The following is a 16,529-nucleotide window of genomic DNA, read 5'->3' as shown; positions in this document are numbered from 1 at the left end:
GACCAACCGACAAAATCCAACTGATTAAGACTTATACAGAGGTTATCGATAAAAATTACCCCAGACATAAAAAAATACAACGTATAATATGCTATCACCGCACGTGTCGTACCAGGAACGCCAACTCTGCGTCTTGCAGCCGGGTTCCACGCTTATCAGCGTGTGGGGAATAACAAGGTTAGACAGATGGCGTAGGTCGAAGCGGTGAAGATTTCGCTTTTTCACGGACCGGCGGCTTGCTTCCATAGTATAGCTGTTTAGTTTTTTTATTATTAAACTCTGAGCCCTAGAGAAGACGAAGCGCTTGCTCGAAGGGACGAGACCTCAAATCTCGCCGGTGAATCGGTTGCATGTCGTTCATTGCATGATGGTGGTTTCACGGTGCAAAAGTGCAGGAATATATTTTGATGCGTAGCATTCTTTGCCGAATACCGCAGAGCAAGGACCGTGTAACGCCCTGAATTTCCACAAAAATGCAGATATCGCGGAAGTACCACCGGTAAGCGCTGTAATGGCGTTAATGGATGTAACTGGTCGCACGAAATTTTGAAGAACTAAAAAATGAGAAAAATATTTTAAATTACGGAAAATCAGCAAAACGTGTAACACCCTTCGTTTGCACAATATTGCAGATTTTGCGAAAGTTCCACCTGTAACCACTAGAGAAACTAGACCGAGCGAAATTTTGGAAAACTAAAAAATTAAACAAAATTTAACAAAATTGCGGAAAACGTCGAACTGTGTAGCCTGCATTTCCACAATATTGAAGATTTTGCGAAAGTTTCACCTGTAATCGTTATGATAGCGTAATTGGAGATAAGTGGTCCGACATGATTTTGAAAAAAAAGAAAAATATTTGCTGGAAAGGACTCACACTCAAGACCGGCAGCGAAGAATGCTACGCATTAGTAGATAATTGTCTGAATTTCTCCTTACTTTTTCTTGGAGGTTGGTTAGGGGAAGAGGACAAGGGGGTGGTTTCGGACTTGAGTCGCTTAAAAAAGTTTGGTGGGGCATCCTGAACTGAAGACGCCACCTGCCTTGTTTATTTTAAATGCGGAGCATTTGTATAACTCACGATGTCACCCATGCGTCGGCGTCCGCAGCAGCCAGCCTCCCCCTATATACTATAAAAAGAAATAACAGTTACCGGCGCCTGGTTTCGATCCTACGACCCTGCGGGCGGAACGCCAGGTACATGGTGCTCTACCCACTGCGCCACAAAGCCGACACAGAATGAAAGGCTACGAACGCGCCTTATATCCTTGACTCATTCAAACTGATTGATTGATTGTAGGGTTTAACGCGCCGACGCAACGCAGGCGATGAGGCGCGCCGTAGTGGAGGGCTCCGGATTAATTTCGACCACCTGGGGATCTTTAACGTGCGCCGAAATCTCGTACACACGGGCGTTTTTGCTTTTCGCCTCCATCAGAAAAGCGGCCGCCGCGGCCGGGAATCGAACCCGCGACCTCGTGACTCATTCAAACTACGTCAAGAAGCTGCTGATACAACGCATTCACTACCTGTGGGTGGAACGCGAGGTACATGGTGCTCTTCCCACTGCGCCACAAAACCGACACAGAATCAAAGGCTACGAACGCGCCTTATATCCTTGACTCATTCAAACTACGTCGTCAGCGGCGTGCGTTGGCGACTCAGCGGCGTGATAGCTGCGTGGTGTGGAGGGACGCCGGAACCGGGGGGGCAAGGGGGGCCAGAGCCCCCCCAAGCATTTTTATGTCAGGGCTCGGCCCCCCCTACTTCCTGCCTCATTGACATTTTTTTGCGCAACTTACGGTCTCCAAGTTTCTATAAATTTGGCTCCATCACTGACGTGAGAGTAGCCAATTTTGCGTTGATAATACTCGCAAAACGTGACAGCTGCAGCCACGGATTACCGAACCGACACGCTGACACTGGTCTGCGTGGCTGCAACTTGCGCTGAGGTAAAAAAAAGCGGGAGCTGTTTTCTCGTCTCCCCAGGCGTGCAGTCTCAGACGTTTCTTGTGCGGGGTTACAATAGGTATTGTACTGACTCAGCATCGCGACGTGGAATAATTGCCACCACCACCACTACCAACAACGTCATCATCATCATCATCATCATCGGCCTATTTAAGTCCACTGCAGGACGAAGGCTTCTCCCATTGACTTCCATCCGCTCCTGTCCTGCGCTGTTCGAGTCCATTCTTTGCTTCCCAACTTTCGTATTTCGTCCCTCCATCGAGTTACCGGCCTTCCCCTCCTTCTGGTCCCGTCTCTCGGTTCTGTTTTAATCGGGTATTTAAATCCATCCGGGCTCTTTCTCTGTATTTTTCCACGAAGAAGCACTCACCGTTCCCCATCGGCGTGTTGCGGGAAACGCATGAAATACAATAGCTAATGGTGTCTTACTTTAACCGCCAGTGGCGAGGTTACGGTAGCGCAGACACAGGAGGCGGCAGCAAAGAGACGATAATTGCCTGGTGGGGTCATTCTCCCCGCGCGAGAAAGCGGCAGAGGGGCGCGCAGCTCCAAGTCAGTCTGGTCGGAAAAGGGGATTGACTCGTCACGCCGTGGCGGGGGAAGCAAGGCTTGAGAGTGAGTGGAGGAGACAAACTAGAAACGACTGCTATTGATCCTTGAGGAGTGCTACCGAGGCTGAAAGGCGACGCCGAGCTTTTTCTGTCTTATCAGTAATGCTTGTCAGTAAGTGACGGCGGCAAGCGAGGTACACCAGCTTTTGATGGGTGAAACTGAAGAGAAACCGGCGAGCAGGATTTCGTATTTGTGTTGCACCGGAAGGGGCGACGGAGCGGACAATGTTACCATGCACCAGAAGCCGAGGCGGCAGACAGACGACCATTCTTGCGATGGATGACCATAGCTCTCGAAAGTACGGAGAATTCGGCGCGTCATCGTAAAAGCCACGTGGAAGACCTTAGGTTAACGCACCCACCGGCATGTGTGGTGGTTTGGCGGCAAGATAAGCCGCCAAACGATGCCGCGCCGCCGTGCAGAAGCGCCAACAACAGTTGTTCTGTGCCACCCGTTTCTCCCCTCTATTCCACGTCTTTGTCGAAACCGCAGGAGCGTTCTGTGTACATTATAGGTGTGCAGTCCTCACGTTCGTGCACGCCGTGTTAGCTCTCTGAAATGGGGAGGAACGGAGTGTTTCTATGTAAAACGCGTATGGCGGCACTTTAGCTCAACGCATCCAGCGGCATGCGTATTGTGGCGGCGGAAGGGCTCGCACGTGGGCCAGGTCCTTTAGCTTTAAAGAATAGCGCGAAAATAGCGCGAACGATGCCGCGGCGGCGTTGAACATCCTGTAAGGTGCTGCAGTGTGTCCCCCCCCCCTTCCTCACCTATTTCCTGCGTTTTTTTCTAACCGGCAAGGGCATTGAGCGTAAGTTTGTTGTGGGTATGCAGTCTTGCAGTGCGCCCAAGGCGTGTCCCTCTTTTGAGGGTGGTGCAGCAGAGAGGGGACCTGTCACTTTTCCGATGGGACAGCATTGTTTGCGGAGACTTTCTGACGTTGGAAACCACGAAACGATGGGCAGATTAAAAGGCCCTGCGGCGGGTCACAAGGTGTTTAAATAAGCAAGTTCAGCTTGTGCGAAGCTGCACTAGTCCTTCGCACAGGAGGCACGACGGCGACCGGCCCTACTACCGGACCGGCAGACTGCGCTCGCTACGGTATGTACCGTCCTTTACATGTCAGTTCGGTAGGCCTGTTTAGTCTTCCTTTTTTGGACATAGACAATCAGTCACTTATACACGCTACGCTACAAATTCACTAGGCCCGTTGGCGCAGTTTGTGAGCAAAATAGTCGTCATTTTCCATTTAGGCGTTGGAAAAGACGTTCTTATGAATTTATCCACATGTTGCCCTTAATTCTTGAGACGCGACAGCCTGTTCTGATCTTATGTTCTACTTCCTCCAATCAGCATGTAACGGCTTTGGCAGTACTTTTAGACCGAGTTTACTACATAAAGATCGGTGAGATACTGTAGGCTTTTAGAAGCAAGATGCGTCCGCGCTAATACCTTGATGGACGTGAACGGAGAACGAAAAGAAGTTATGATATAAAGTTCTCATTAAAGAGCATTGCTGGTACCCGGTAAGAAAGTCGAACGTTATTTAGCTAGGTCATGAATTTTACTTGATGTTTGTTTTTATTTCTTTTGACGATTTGATATTTACGCTTGATGTAGAAAAAGAAGACTGTTTCCTTTTGATCGTAAATCTTGATCGTAATCTTCTTGCACATGAACTGGAATTCTATGCTATTCGAGGTATGGCTTTCAGCCTTATTACATTATAATTTAGTCATCGTTCCCAGTTTGTGACAATAATACAATTGCAAGTCGGATATTCAGGAAACATGTTCTGGTGTTCCCCAGGGCAGTATTCTAGGACTGCTCTTATTTCATATTTATATTAATGACATTGTGCAGATAGACCCGTCAGTGAAGTTCGTAATTTACGCCGACGACACGAGTTTGTTTATCGCAGAAGAGGCTAGCGAGAGATTACTCCAACGAGGTAATGAGGTCGTTGAAAAATTAGCCGTATGGGCTTGTTGCAGTGGGTTCAAGAATAACACTGAAAAATCTAAGGCAGTTATTTTTGGTGCAAAAGGTGAATATGTCAATAAAAACCAATATTTAGTTTTAAATGCGTGTCCTGTAGAGATTGTAGCCAGCTTTAAAAATCTTAGGAGTAGTTTGGGAACACATGCTTTGGGAATTGCACGTTGACCAAGTTGTCAACAAACTGTCGAGAGTAACGAGATTGCTTTACAAAAATAGTGACCTATTGCGGACGAATACAAAGCTACTCATTTATTATTGGCTGTTCCTGTCGTACTTAAACTGTTGTTTTCTTGTTTGGGGCCCAACAACGGTTACAAATATTCCTACAATATCTAGGTGCAAAATAAAGCTGTTCGATTTATACCCAACATTGCAGCAGACAAGCCAACTAGATCTTTGTTCAAATAGTTTGGTTTAGTCAACACGAACAATTACTATAATTACCGTTTATGGAAGGCGTGGGTTGCTGAAAGAATAAGGGAAACGTTTTCTATTTGTACTATGTCCAACCTAACCGTTAAAGAGCATTCCTACAACACGAGACGACCTGATTATTAGACTCTCCGTCCCACTAGAACAAATTATGACGACCACTTGATGCAAAACATTGTCCCGAAACTTTGGATGAGCAGTGGAAATCGACTTACATTCAAAGATGGGCTTGATTTGTATGTATAGCGTAGTGTTTGAGCGCCATTGTCGCTAATGTAGCGTTTGTTTTTAACTTTACCACCTTTCTTATTTTTTTCCGTTTCCATTGTTTGCGAGTTGTACATCTCCCATGCAAGTGTTGTATAGGTGTTTGTAGCATGCAAATTTTGGTTTTTCTCTGATGTGAATAACTTTGCTTGAATTATTTATGATTTCACTGTTGTACGCCATTTTCTTTTCTCCGAGTGGGAGAACTTTAACAGTTTGGTTTGTCACCGAAGCATCCCGTGATTTTCTCACATATGTGTTTTTATGTTAATGTTTTTAATACGTTTTCTCATGTGGTATTACAACTATGTAGCTGCTGACCTCGTAATCGGGCGGGGGGAGGGGAGCAATGTCAAGCTACGAATGTTTCTATTTGCAAACATTAAATAACGTTTCTATGTCGACGTCTATGACAGCCACCACTTGGGGGGTCTCGGGGCCTTTGGGCTGTCTTTCAGATTTTTTTAAATAGGCAATAAAATATCCCGAACCCGAATTACCGAATTAAAAATACTTCCTAGCTCTCATATTATAACAGCCACATGCTGCTCGACATTTCCTAATACAAATGCAATTTAAGTTCCCATTATTCAAATTGATATAGCCCTCGGATTACGGATCACCGCTTTTCTATACAATAAAATATTTGGCCTCTATATTTTCTTTTGTACTGGTCACAAACTGTTCAAAACAGAAAAAGAAACAGGACAGAGGTCTATCAACGCTGAGTTTTGTTCAGCTCGATCCATGTTGCACTGTTAGTGCAACAAAACCAAACGAACTGGGGCATTGATCATGCCGACGTGTGTTAGGTGTGGGCAGCGTCAACTAACGGCTCTTTGATTTGATCCCAGCCCTCACGCAATGCCCGGCTCCCAAAGAAAGATCAGTGGTTTCTTTCTACCAGCTCCAAAGCGTGCATGCCTTGGAAGCAGAGATTGTCAAGGTATAATAATGCACAGATTTTTGTATATAATCACGAGTTCTGTTTGTGTGAATGCCTCCGTTCAACAATTCTCTTTGCTTCTACGCTTTTCTCTGTCGCTACCAGATATTTCTTCTGAAAGACCCGGCCTACAGTGTCATCGCGCAGAGCAAGGCACAGGCCATGATGGTAATAATTGATATTTCATTGATACATTTTTGCATTTTAAAAGTGGCATTTTGAGACAGTTAAGGACGGTGCGAATTTTGCAGAAATTGGTCCATCCCGTACCGACAACACGAACGCCGTTGTTGCACAACCATTACCTGACGACAGCGCCCGTCCTCCGGACCTGTCACCACTGTCGACTGATTGCTCAGCGGGTAAGTAGTTTCAGTATATCCAAATTAAGATCATGCCTATCGGTTATGCCAATAATACTTTTTTGTTAGACATAGGCTAGGGAAAATAGTGTAAACTTGATTTAAAAACCGAATAGGAACAGAAGAAGCAATGAATGCCTTTTATTTCATTTGTACAAGCCCAAACATCGCGGCCTGCTAGCCGGACGGAAGAAGCAACCAGCTCGGACGAAATGAGCAATCTGCAATCGCTCGCCTTCAAGAATTCGAGAGAGAGTTCAAGCGAGGACGAGTCAGCGCTGAACGACCATCCGTCACTTCCGGCAAAAAACTACAGGTTCCCAAAAAACCAAGGAGGCAGATCATGTCAACGTGGCTGGTTTGAGCGATTTTCTTGGCTGTCCTACCAAAGCAAGAGCGACTTAGTCTTTTGTCAAGAGTGCCGTCGACATTTCAAGAAAAAAGGGGACAACACTAGAAATGTGGAGCGAGCTTTTGTTAAGACTGGTTTTAACAACTGGAAAAAGGCTATCGAAAGGTTCAAATCGCACGAAAAGAGCCAATTTCACGTTGACTCCGTGAGCCTAAACTTGTCATACCAGAGAGATTTAATTAGGCTCCAACCAATACAATGCAAAAAAGGCAAAAACCCGACGTTTCGAAGCCGGCTCGGCTTCTTCTTCAGGGGTGACAGTGGCCACGCTGCAGCTGCGTCTTATAGTCTCACATTTGCTGGCCTCGCACAAAGCCCCTCGCTGCGGCACGTAATCCGTGTGCGTACACCGTGGGGAGAGTGCCAAGCGAGCGATTAACATTCCCAGGTGTGCGTTGAATATGCCACGATTCGAGGAAAAGCCGCTTCCGCCAGTTCGTTTCCCTTTCGAGGATGGCCGTTCCGGGGAAGTCAATTTTGTGGTCGGCCACTTCGCAGTGTTCGGCGACTGCACTGCGGACTCTATTTTGTTTCCGGACGTCGTTCTTGTGTTGTCTAATCCTCTCCGGCAGGTTTTTGGTCTCACCGATGTACGAGGCGTCGCACCCCGCGCACGGGATGCGGTAGACGACCCCGGGTGCCTTCTCTATTGTCAGCCGGTCTTTGGGGCGGGGGATTAAGCGGCCTATAGTTGTCGAAGGCTTGTGGGCTATTTGTACTCCTACCCCTTTGAAAATGCGGGCCAAGGCCTCGCTTGTTCCTGGAATATACGGCACCGGCACGCGTTTCAGGGGTCCGACGATTGAAGTTCTTGGAGAGTTTGTCCCCCTCTTCTGCTCTTTGCGGCGGGTCACAGAGTGAATGAACTTTTTAGGGTAGCCGTTTTTCTTGAGGTCCGCAAATACAAGGCTTACTTCTTTCTTACGTTCTGATTCGGACGAGCAAATTGCCTCAGCTCTGTTAATTAAAGACGACACAACTGAGGCTTTGTGGTTAGCGGGGTGGGCCGAATTAAAATGAAGGTAGCGGCCGGTGTGCGTAGGCTTCCTGTGAACGGAGAACACCAGGCCCCTGCCTCCTCTTGTCACTTGGGCGTCAAGAAAGGGAATGGAGCCGTCTCGTTCACATTCAACCGTGAACTGGATGGCGGGACGAACTGAATTTAGGCGTTTTTTCAGGCTGTCAACTGCGGAGGTCTTCACTATGCAGAAGCAGTCGTCTACATACCGAAGAAAAAGTTTTGGTTTCGGCCGGAAGGAGCTCAAAGCCTTCCCTTCCACGTGTTCCATCGTCAAGTTCGCCATTGTTACAGAGATGGCGGCCCCCATTGCGGTTCCAGTTTGTTGTTTGAAAATTTGCCCATTATGCGAAAAATATGTGCTGGCCAAGCAGAACTCGAGTAGGCGGCATATCTCGTCGGCAGTGAGCGGCGTCCTTTCTTTTAGGGTTGCGTCATTTTCGAGGGCAGTTCGGGCCGCGGATACAGCCAGCGGTACAGGAACACTAGTGAACAATGACACGACGTCGAACGAGACCAGGCTCTCGTCTTCGTCAATGCACACCTGTGACGCAAGTTGCACGAAGTGTCTGGAGTTGCGTACATGAGTCGCGGTCTTCCCGGCGAGGGGGGCGAGGATGCGGTGCAGGAAATTTGAAAGGGCTCGGCACGGGGATGATGTGAAGTCTACGATCGGGCGAAGGGGGGCGCCAGGTTTGTGGATCTTCGGTAATCCGTAGAAACTAGGTGCGGAGCCGTTTCGACAGATCAAGCGAAGGTATAGAATTTTTTGTTCCGGGTGGTTCTTGAAAATCGCCGCGAGTAACTTGTTCAGCTGCGTCTGCGTTTGGTTTGTAGGATCCCTCTTTAACTTCGTATACTCGTCTCCGTCCAAGAGAGCCGAAACCTTCCGGTCGTAGTCCTGACGGTCTAACACCACCGTCGAGTTGCCCTTGTCGGCAGGTAGGATGACAATGCTTTCGTCTTTTCGAAGTTCCTGGAGTGCTCGGTTTTCCTCTGCGGTCAAATTTTTTCCCATTTTAAGCGGCAATTTCGATAGGAGGCCAATCGATTTAAGTCTTATTTCATCTCGGGCGTGCGGCTGTACTTGTTGAACGGCTTCCTCTACCGCGGCAACGACCTTTGCAAGGGGGGGGCTCGTAGCCACATTGTAGCTGTGTCCTTTGGCCAGAACAGAAGTTTGCTCTTGAGTGAGAGTGCGGGATGACAGGTTGGTCACAAAACCTTGATCTTGGGCAATTTGGGGCGAGGGCCTTATCGACAAACAAGAAAGTTTCTTATCTTGCGTGATCCGGTGTTTGTCCGCAGTCGATGCCGCCACGCTGTCAGCAAACTCGTCGACGGAGGCCATCAGTCCGGGGATGCGGTGCTCCAGTTGGCGCTTGGCAAAGAACAGGTCCAGTTCTTTCTTCCTGATGGCGGCGTTGCATTCGTGGAGGCGGGCATTGACGAGTCGATGTTCGGCTTTAGTGATGATATAGTGATGATGATAGTGATGATGTACGCAACTCCAGACACTTCGTGCAACTTGCGTCACAGGTGTGCATTGACGAAGACGAGAGCCTGGTCTCGTTCGACGTCGTGTCATTGTTCACTAGTGTTCCTGTACCGCTGGCTGTATCCGCGGCCCGAACTGCCCTCGAAAATGACGCAACCCTAAAAGAAAGGACGCCGCTCACTGCCGACGAGATATGCCGCCTACTCGAGTTCTGCTTGGCCAGCACATATTTTTCGCATAATGGGCAAATTTTCAAACAACAAACTGGAACCGCAATGGGGGCCGCCATCTCTGTAACAATGGCGAACTTGACGATGGAACACGTGGAAGGGAAGGCTTTGAGCTCCTTCCGGCCGAAACCAAAACTTTTTCTTCGGTATGTAGACGACTGCTTCTGCATAGTGAAGACCTCCGCAGTTGACAGCCTGAAAAAACGCCTAAATTCAGTTCATCCCGCCATCCAGTTCACGGTTGAATGTGAACGAGACGGCTCCATTCCCTTTCTTGACGCCCAAGTGACAAGAGGAGGCAGGGGCCTGGTGTTCTCCGTTCACAGGAAGCCTACGCACACCGGCCGCTACCTTCATTTTAATTCGGCCCACCCCGCTAACCACAAAGCCTCAGTTGTGTCGTCTTTAATTAACAGAGCTGAGGCAATTTGCTCGTCCGAATCAGAACGTAAGAAAGAAGTAAGCCTTGTATTTGCGGACCTCAAGAAAAACGGCTACCCTAAAAAGTTCATTCACTCTGTGACCCGCCGCAAAGAGCAGAAGAGGGGGACAAACTCTCCAAGAACTTCAATCGTCGGACCCCTGAAACGCGTGCCGGTGCCGTATATTCCAGGAACAAGCGAGGCCTTGGCCCGCATTTTCAAAGGGGTAGGAGTACAAATAGCCCACAAGCCTTCGACAACTATAGGCCGCTTAATCCCCCGCCCCAAAGACCGGCTGACAATAGAGAAGGCACCCGGGGTCGTCTACCGCATCCCGTGCGCGGGGTGCGACGCCTCGTACATCGGTGAGGCCAAAAACCTGCCGGAGAGGATTAGACAACACAAGAACGACGTCCGGAAACAAAATAGAGTCCGCAGTGCAGTCGCCGAACACTGCGAAGTGGCCGACCACAAAATTGACTTCCCCGGAACGGCCATCCTCGAAAGGGAAACGAACTGGCGGAAGCGGCTTTTCCTCGAATCGTGGCATATTCAACGCACACCTGGGAATGTTAATCGCTCGCTTGGCACTCTCCCCACGGTGTACGCACACGGATTACGTGCCGCAGCGAGGGGCTTTGTGCGAGGCCAGCAAATGTGAGACTATAAGACGCAGCTGCAGCGTGGCCACTGTCACCCCTGAAGAAGAAGCCGAGCCGGCTTCGAAACGTCGGGTTTTTGCCTTTTTGCATTGTATTGGTTGGAGCCTAATTAAATCTCAGTTCAGTAATTTCCCAACCAGACAGAAGTCTGTCGAAATGTTCACTTTCAAGTCTATCAGCCAAGGCTTTGGCCATGACACCATGCAGCTCGTCAAGCGCTACATACGCATCAAGGAAGGAATCTCCGTCTTCAAAACTCATCTTGACTTCAACCGCACCTGTAAAGAAAGGAAAGTCGTCCCTGAGAGCCTGCGCCTGAAACGGCCCGTGTCGACCCCCGAGGGCCTGAATATCATCACTAAAGCCGAACATCGACTCGTCAATGCCCGCCTCCACGAATGCAACGCCGCCATCAGGAAGAAAGAACTGGACCTGTTCTTTGCCAAGCGCCAACTGGAGCACCGCATCCCCGGACTGATGGCCTCCGTCGACGAGTTTGCTGACAGCGTGGCGGCATCGACTGCGGACAAACACCGGATCACGCAAGATAAGAAACTTTCTTGTTTGTCGATAAGGCCCTCGCCCCAAATTGCCCAAGATCAAGGTTTTGTGACCAACCTGTCATCCCGCACTCTCACTCAAGAGCAAACTTCTGTTCTGGCCAAAGGACACAGCTACAATGTGGCTACGAGCCCCCCCCTTGCAAAGGTCGTTGCCGCGGTAGAGGAAGCCGTTCAACAAGTACAGCCGCACGCCCGAGATGAAATAAGACTTAAATCGATTGGCCTCCTATCGAAATTGCCGCTTAAAATGGGAAAAAATTTGACCGCAGAGGAAAACCGAGCACTCCAGGAACTTCGAAAAGACGAAAGCATTGTCATCCTACCTGCCGACAAGGGCAACTCGACGGTGGTGTTAGACCGTCAGGACTACGACCGGAAGGTTTCGGCTCTCTTGGACGGAGACGAGTATACGAAGTTAAAGAGGGATCCTACAAACCAAACGCAGACGCAGCTGAACAAGTTACTCGCGGCGATTTTCAAGAACCACCCGGAACAAAAAATTCTATACCTTCGCTTGATCCGTCGAAACGGCTCCGCACCTAGTTTCTACGGATTACCGAAGATCCACAAACCTGGCGCCCCCCTTCGCCCGATCGTAGACTTCACATCATCCCCGTGCCGAGCCCTTTCAAATTTCCTGCACCGCATCCTCGCCCCCCTCGCCGGGAAGACCGCGACTCATGTACGCAACTCCAGACACTTCGTGCAACTTGCGTCACAGGTGTGCATTGACGAAGACGAGAGCCTGGTCTCGTTCGACGTCGTGTCATTGTTCACTAGTGTTCCTGTACCGCTGGCTGTATCCGCGGCCCGAACTGCCCTCGAAAATGACGCAACCCTAAAAGAAAGGACGCCGCTCACTGCCGACGAGATATGCCGCCTACTCGAGTTCTGCTTGGCCAGCACATATTTTTCGCATAATGGGCAAATTTTCAAACAACAAACTGGAACCGCAATGGGGGCCGCCATCTCTGTAACAATGGCGAACTTGACGATGGAACACGTGGAAGGGAAGGCTTTGAGCTCCTTCCGGCCGAAACCAAAACTTTTTCTTCGGTATGTAGACGACTGCTTCTGCATAGTGAAGACCTCCGCAGTTGACAGCCTGAAAAAACGCCTAAATTCAGTTCATCCCGCCATCCAGTTCACGGTTGAATGTGAACGAGACGGCTCCATTCCCTTTCTTGACGCCCAAGTGACAAGAGGAGGCAGGGGCCTGGTGTTCTCCGTTCACAGGAAGCCTACGCACACCGGCCGCTACCTTCATTTTAATTCGGCCCACCCCGCTAACCACAAAGCCTCAGTTGTGTCGTCTTTAATTAACAGAGCTGAGGCAATTTGCTCGTCCGAATCAGAACGTAAGAAAGAAGTAAGCCTTGTATTTGCGGACCTCAAGAAAAACGGCTACCCTAAAAAGTTCATTCACTCTGTGACCCGCCGCAAAGAGCAGAAGAGGGGGACAAACTCTCCAAGAACTTCAATCGTCGGACCCCTGAAACGCGTGCCGGTGCCGTATATTCCAGGAACAAGCGAGGCCTTGGCCCGCATTTTCAAAGGGGTAGGAGTACAAATAGCCCACAAGCCTTCAACAACTATAGGCCGCTTAATCCCCCGCCCCAAAGACCGGCTGACAATAGAGAAGGCACCCGGGGTCGTCTACCGCATCCCGTGCGCGGGGTGCGACGCCTCGTACATCGGTGAGACCAAAAACCTGCCGGAGAGGATTAGACAACACAAGAACGACGTCCGGAAACAAAATAGAGTCCGCAGTGCAATCGCCGAACACTGCGAAGTGGCCGACCACAAAATTGACTTCCCCGGAACGGCCATCCTCGAAAGGGAAACGAACTGGCGGAAGCGGCTTTTCCTCGAATCGTGGCATATTCAACGCACACCTGGGAATGTTAATCGCTCGCTTGGCACTCTCCCCACGGTGTACGCACACGGATTACGTGCCGCAGCGAGGGGCTTTGTGCGAGGCCAGCAAATGTGAGACTATAAGACGCAGCTGCAGCGTGGCCACTGTCACCCCTGAAGAAGAAGCCGAGCCGGCTTCGAAACGTCGGGTTTTTGCCTTTTTTGCATTGTATTGGTTGGAGCCTAATTAAATCTCAGTTCAGTAATTTCCCAACCAGACAGAAGTCTGTCGAAATGTTCACTTTCAAGCATACCAGAGAGGCATTCCTGTTTTGAGTCTCCTTTCGCAGCAATGCAACAAACATCAGGAGGATGCCAGGGCAGTACTTCGCGTCATAGTTAGCTCTGTGCGCTATCTCTGCCGCACAGGGCAAGCTCTTAGAGGACAAGGTAAACTGGATGGAAATTTTCTCGATTTGCTTCATGAGAGATCAGAGGATGTCCCGGTCCTTAAGACGTGGATGGCTAAGAGGGACAAATGGGTGAGCGGGGACGTGCAGAATGAGCTTATAGAAATTATGGCGCATACCGTACAGCGAGAGATTGTGGAGGACGTGAAATCCAGCCCGTTCTACGGTATCATCGCTGATGGAACAACGGATGTGAATGGTGACGAGCAGTTCACCTTTTGCGTGCGGTGGGTGTAGAGCAAGACCCTTGAGCTTCGGGAAGAGTATATTGGCATGTACAACGCGCCCGACAGCAGAGCTGAAACTCTATACTCTGCCATCAAGGACATGCTTTTGCGCCTGGGCCTAGACTTTCACTGCGTCCGTGGCCACTGCTTTGATGGGGCGGCAAATATGTCCGGTCGTTTTTCGGGTGTACAAAAAAGAATTAGCGATTGCGAACCGCGTTCTTTGTATGTCCACTGCAGTAATCACTGTTTAGATCTTGTACTGCAGGAGGCTAGCAGGAGCTGCGACATAATTGGAGACGCTCTTAGCACTGTTAAAGATATTTCCAACGTAATCCTCGACTCCAAAAAGCGCAAAAGTGCTTACGCCAACATAGTAGTTTCTACAGGGGGCGAAGTAGATTTGGAGAACGGTTCCAGGCCAAACAATTTACTGCCGCTTTGCCCTACGCGATGGACCGTTAGAGTTAAGTCCATGCAAAGGTTTCTTGACAACTACGCTAGGGTACAGGAGACGCTCAAGGAGCTTTTGGAGACACCAGGTTCAGTGACAGATGGCAGCAAGGCCATTTTCAGGGGTTACTACACCCTTTTGCAGAAATTTGAAACGTTGTTAGGGATCAACATTTCCATAGCTTTTTTCGGCCCTTGTGAAGAATTGGCAAGGGCTTTCCAGAGCTCAACATGTCGAGCGGCGGGTGCAAAAGAGGCTGCAGAGGCTCTCCGCGAGGCGATCTCTCGGCTGCGCTCTGATGCCGCGTTTGAGGAGCTGTGGCAGCACACGAGCACAACTGCAGCACGCCTATGCCTGAAAGAGCCTCGAGTGTCCAGGCCGGCAAAACCGCCTAGGCGGTACGAGGCGACTGACAGGCCTGTTCAGCCAGTTATACTCGACGTTAAAGCAGCACTGCGCAAGGAGTATTTCGCTGCTGCCGATCGGATTATGAATGAAACGCAACGGCGTTTTGAGCAGCCGGGCATGTTACAGCTCGTAAAACTGGAAGGCATTTTAGCCAGCGCTGCAAGGGGAACTCAGTTCACAGCTGATGGGCTAAAGGCGTCTTTGGGAGTGCATGCAGTAGATTTTGACCTGTGCAGACTCTCGGCGCAGTTTCTGCTTCTACCAACTCTTCTACACGATGCCGATTCCACCACATCCCTGGGCATTTTGAAGATGCTGCAAAGCAAACCGGAAAACATTCGCGAGCTAATAGACCAGGTCGTGCGGTATGTTCAGCTTTTGCTGTCCATACCTGCATCGGTCGCTTCTGGGGAGCGCTCTTTTAGTGCTCTGCGCCGAGTAAAAACTTATTTGCGCAACCGAATGACCCAGAAGAGGTTGTCGCATCTTCTGATTTTGAACATTCATAAGGAAAGAACGGCGGCCCTCAGGTTAGAGGACATCATCAAAGAATTTGTGAGCAGAACAGCGGAGCGAGTAGCAACCTTTGGTCCTGTCTAGCTGTCCGAAATGCCTGCTGCTTTTGTGCATTTTTGACATTCATGTACAGTCATGGTCACATGAAGTGCGAACACAAAATTATGAACAAGAACACGCAAAATTGAAAAATGCTGTTCTTGGAGGTCCAAAAATGGCGCACTGTTGGTATATTTTGAAAGCCACATTTTCCATCTTTGTTATTGTTATTAGGCCACACATCAATGTGACTTGCATGGAGAGAAATCGCGCTATTTATGTGTTCTGGTTTATATTATCCTGGTCGCGTTTCATTTGTCCGTGACTATACATACATGTATTATAGCGTGCTTGTTCGTATTGTTGCATTTCCATTATTTTTATGTCATGTTTTTATATGCGTCAATATACAAATAGAAACAGACCTAACTTTACAGGATGGCATCAAAGAACTTTGGAGATAGCAGCAACCTTTGGTTCCACCTAAGCCCCTATAGCAATAACACCACTGACTGATAAGTGTGATGCTTGTGTGCAATATTTCCAATTGTATGTATGTATTATAGCGTGGCTGTTTGTACTGTGGTATTGCAATTTTTGTATTTGTATTACGCTTGTTTTCTGCGCCATTGTATAAACGTACCAAACATTCTGTTGCTTAAATAATATGTCAAATGCGAATAAATATGTGGTCACTGAAAATTCACTCTATTTTCTGCTTAATAGTACGCGGCCTATCTTGACTAAGATGGCCACTCGCAACACATTCTCTTTCTTCCCCCTTCCCCATCCCGTTTATTTTTTATTCAATGAACGTATAATAAGCACAATTTAAAGTTAAGAATAACCAGTGGGTAAAAAAAGATTTTTGCACGTGGTTAATAGAAAAGAAGTCGATTTTTTTTCTTTCTAGCGAAACTCTGATTTTAATCGCGTAAAAATTTCGAAGTACATAAAAAATAAAAAATTTGCTTCAGCCCCCCCACTGAAAATATAGTTCCGGCGTCACTGGTGGTGTGCACGTGATAGCACCAACCCCCCAAACACTAAACGTTAACGCAATACACCCATCCCCTATGCGACGCATTTACTTGTGTCCCCCTCGCGAGGAGATGGGCCCATTTTTTTTTTTGCTCATTAAGGCGTTCCCCTCCTCTTACTCCCC

At 48.7% G+C, this 16,529-nt stretch overlaps 1 protein-coding gene and 1 long non-coding RNA gene across 2 annotated transcripts; both read left to right on the top strand.

The window, feature by feature from the left end:
* The first annotated feature begins 2,411 nt into the window (after positions 1–2,411).
* On the top strand, positions 2,412–6,919 carry LOC144148909 (uncharacterized). The gene is made up of 5 exons (XR_013318101.1): positions 2,412–3,681; positions 6,135–6,226; positions 6,332–6,394; positions 6,478–6,588; positions 6,748–6,919. It is a non-coding gene; the product is annotated as an uncharacterized LOC144148909 (long non-coding RNA).
* A 6,646-nt stretch (positions 6,920–13,565) lies between these two features.
* LOC144149005 (zinc finger MYM-type protein 1-like) lies at positions 13,566–16,070 on the top strand. Its single transcript, XM_077680532.1, has one exon. It carries the CDS (start codon positions 13,994–13,996, stop codon positions 15,407–15,409), a length of 1,416 nt encoding a protein of 471 aa, XP_077536658.1. The 5' UTR covers positions 13,566–13,993; the 3' UTR covers positions 15,410–16,070.
* Positions 16,071–16,529: the final 459 nt, after the last annotated feature.

The sequence above is a fragment of the Haemaphysalis longicornis genome, unplaced genomic scaffold, assembly GCF_048455015.1.
Source record: "Haemaphysalis longicornis isolate Haplotype H1 unplaced genomic scaffold, Haemaphysalis longicornis Haplotype H1 scaffold_8, whole genome shotgun sequence".
Classification (NCBI taxonomy): domain Eukaryota; kingdom Metazoa; phylum Arthropoda; class Arachnida; order Ixodida; family Ixodidae; genus Haemaphysalis; species Haemaphysalis longicornis.
The sequence above is the reverse complement of the archived record's forward strand: the minus strand, read 5'-3'. Positions and strand labels throughout refer to the sequence as shown.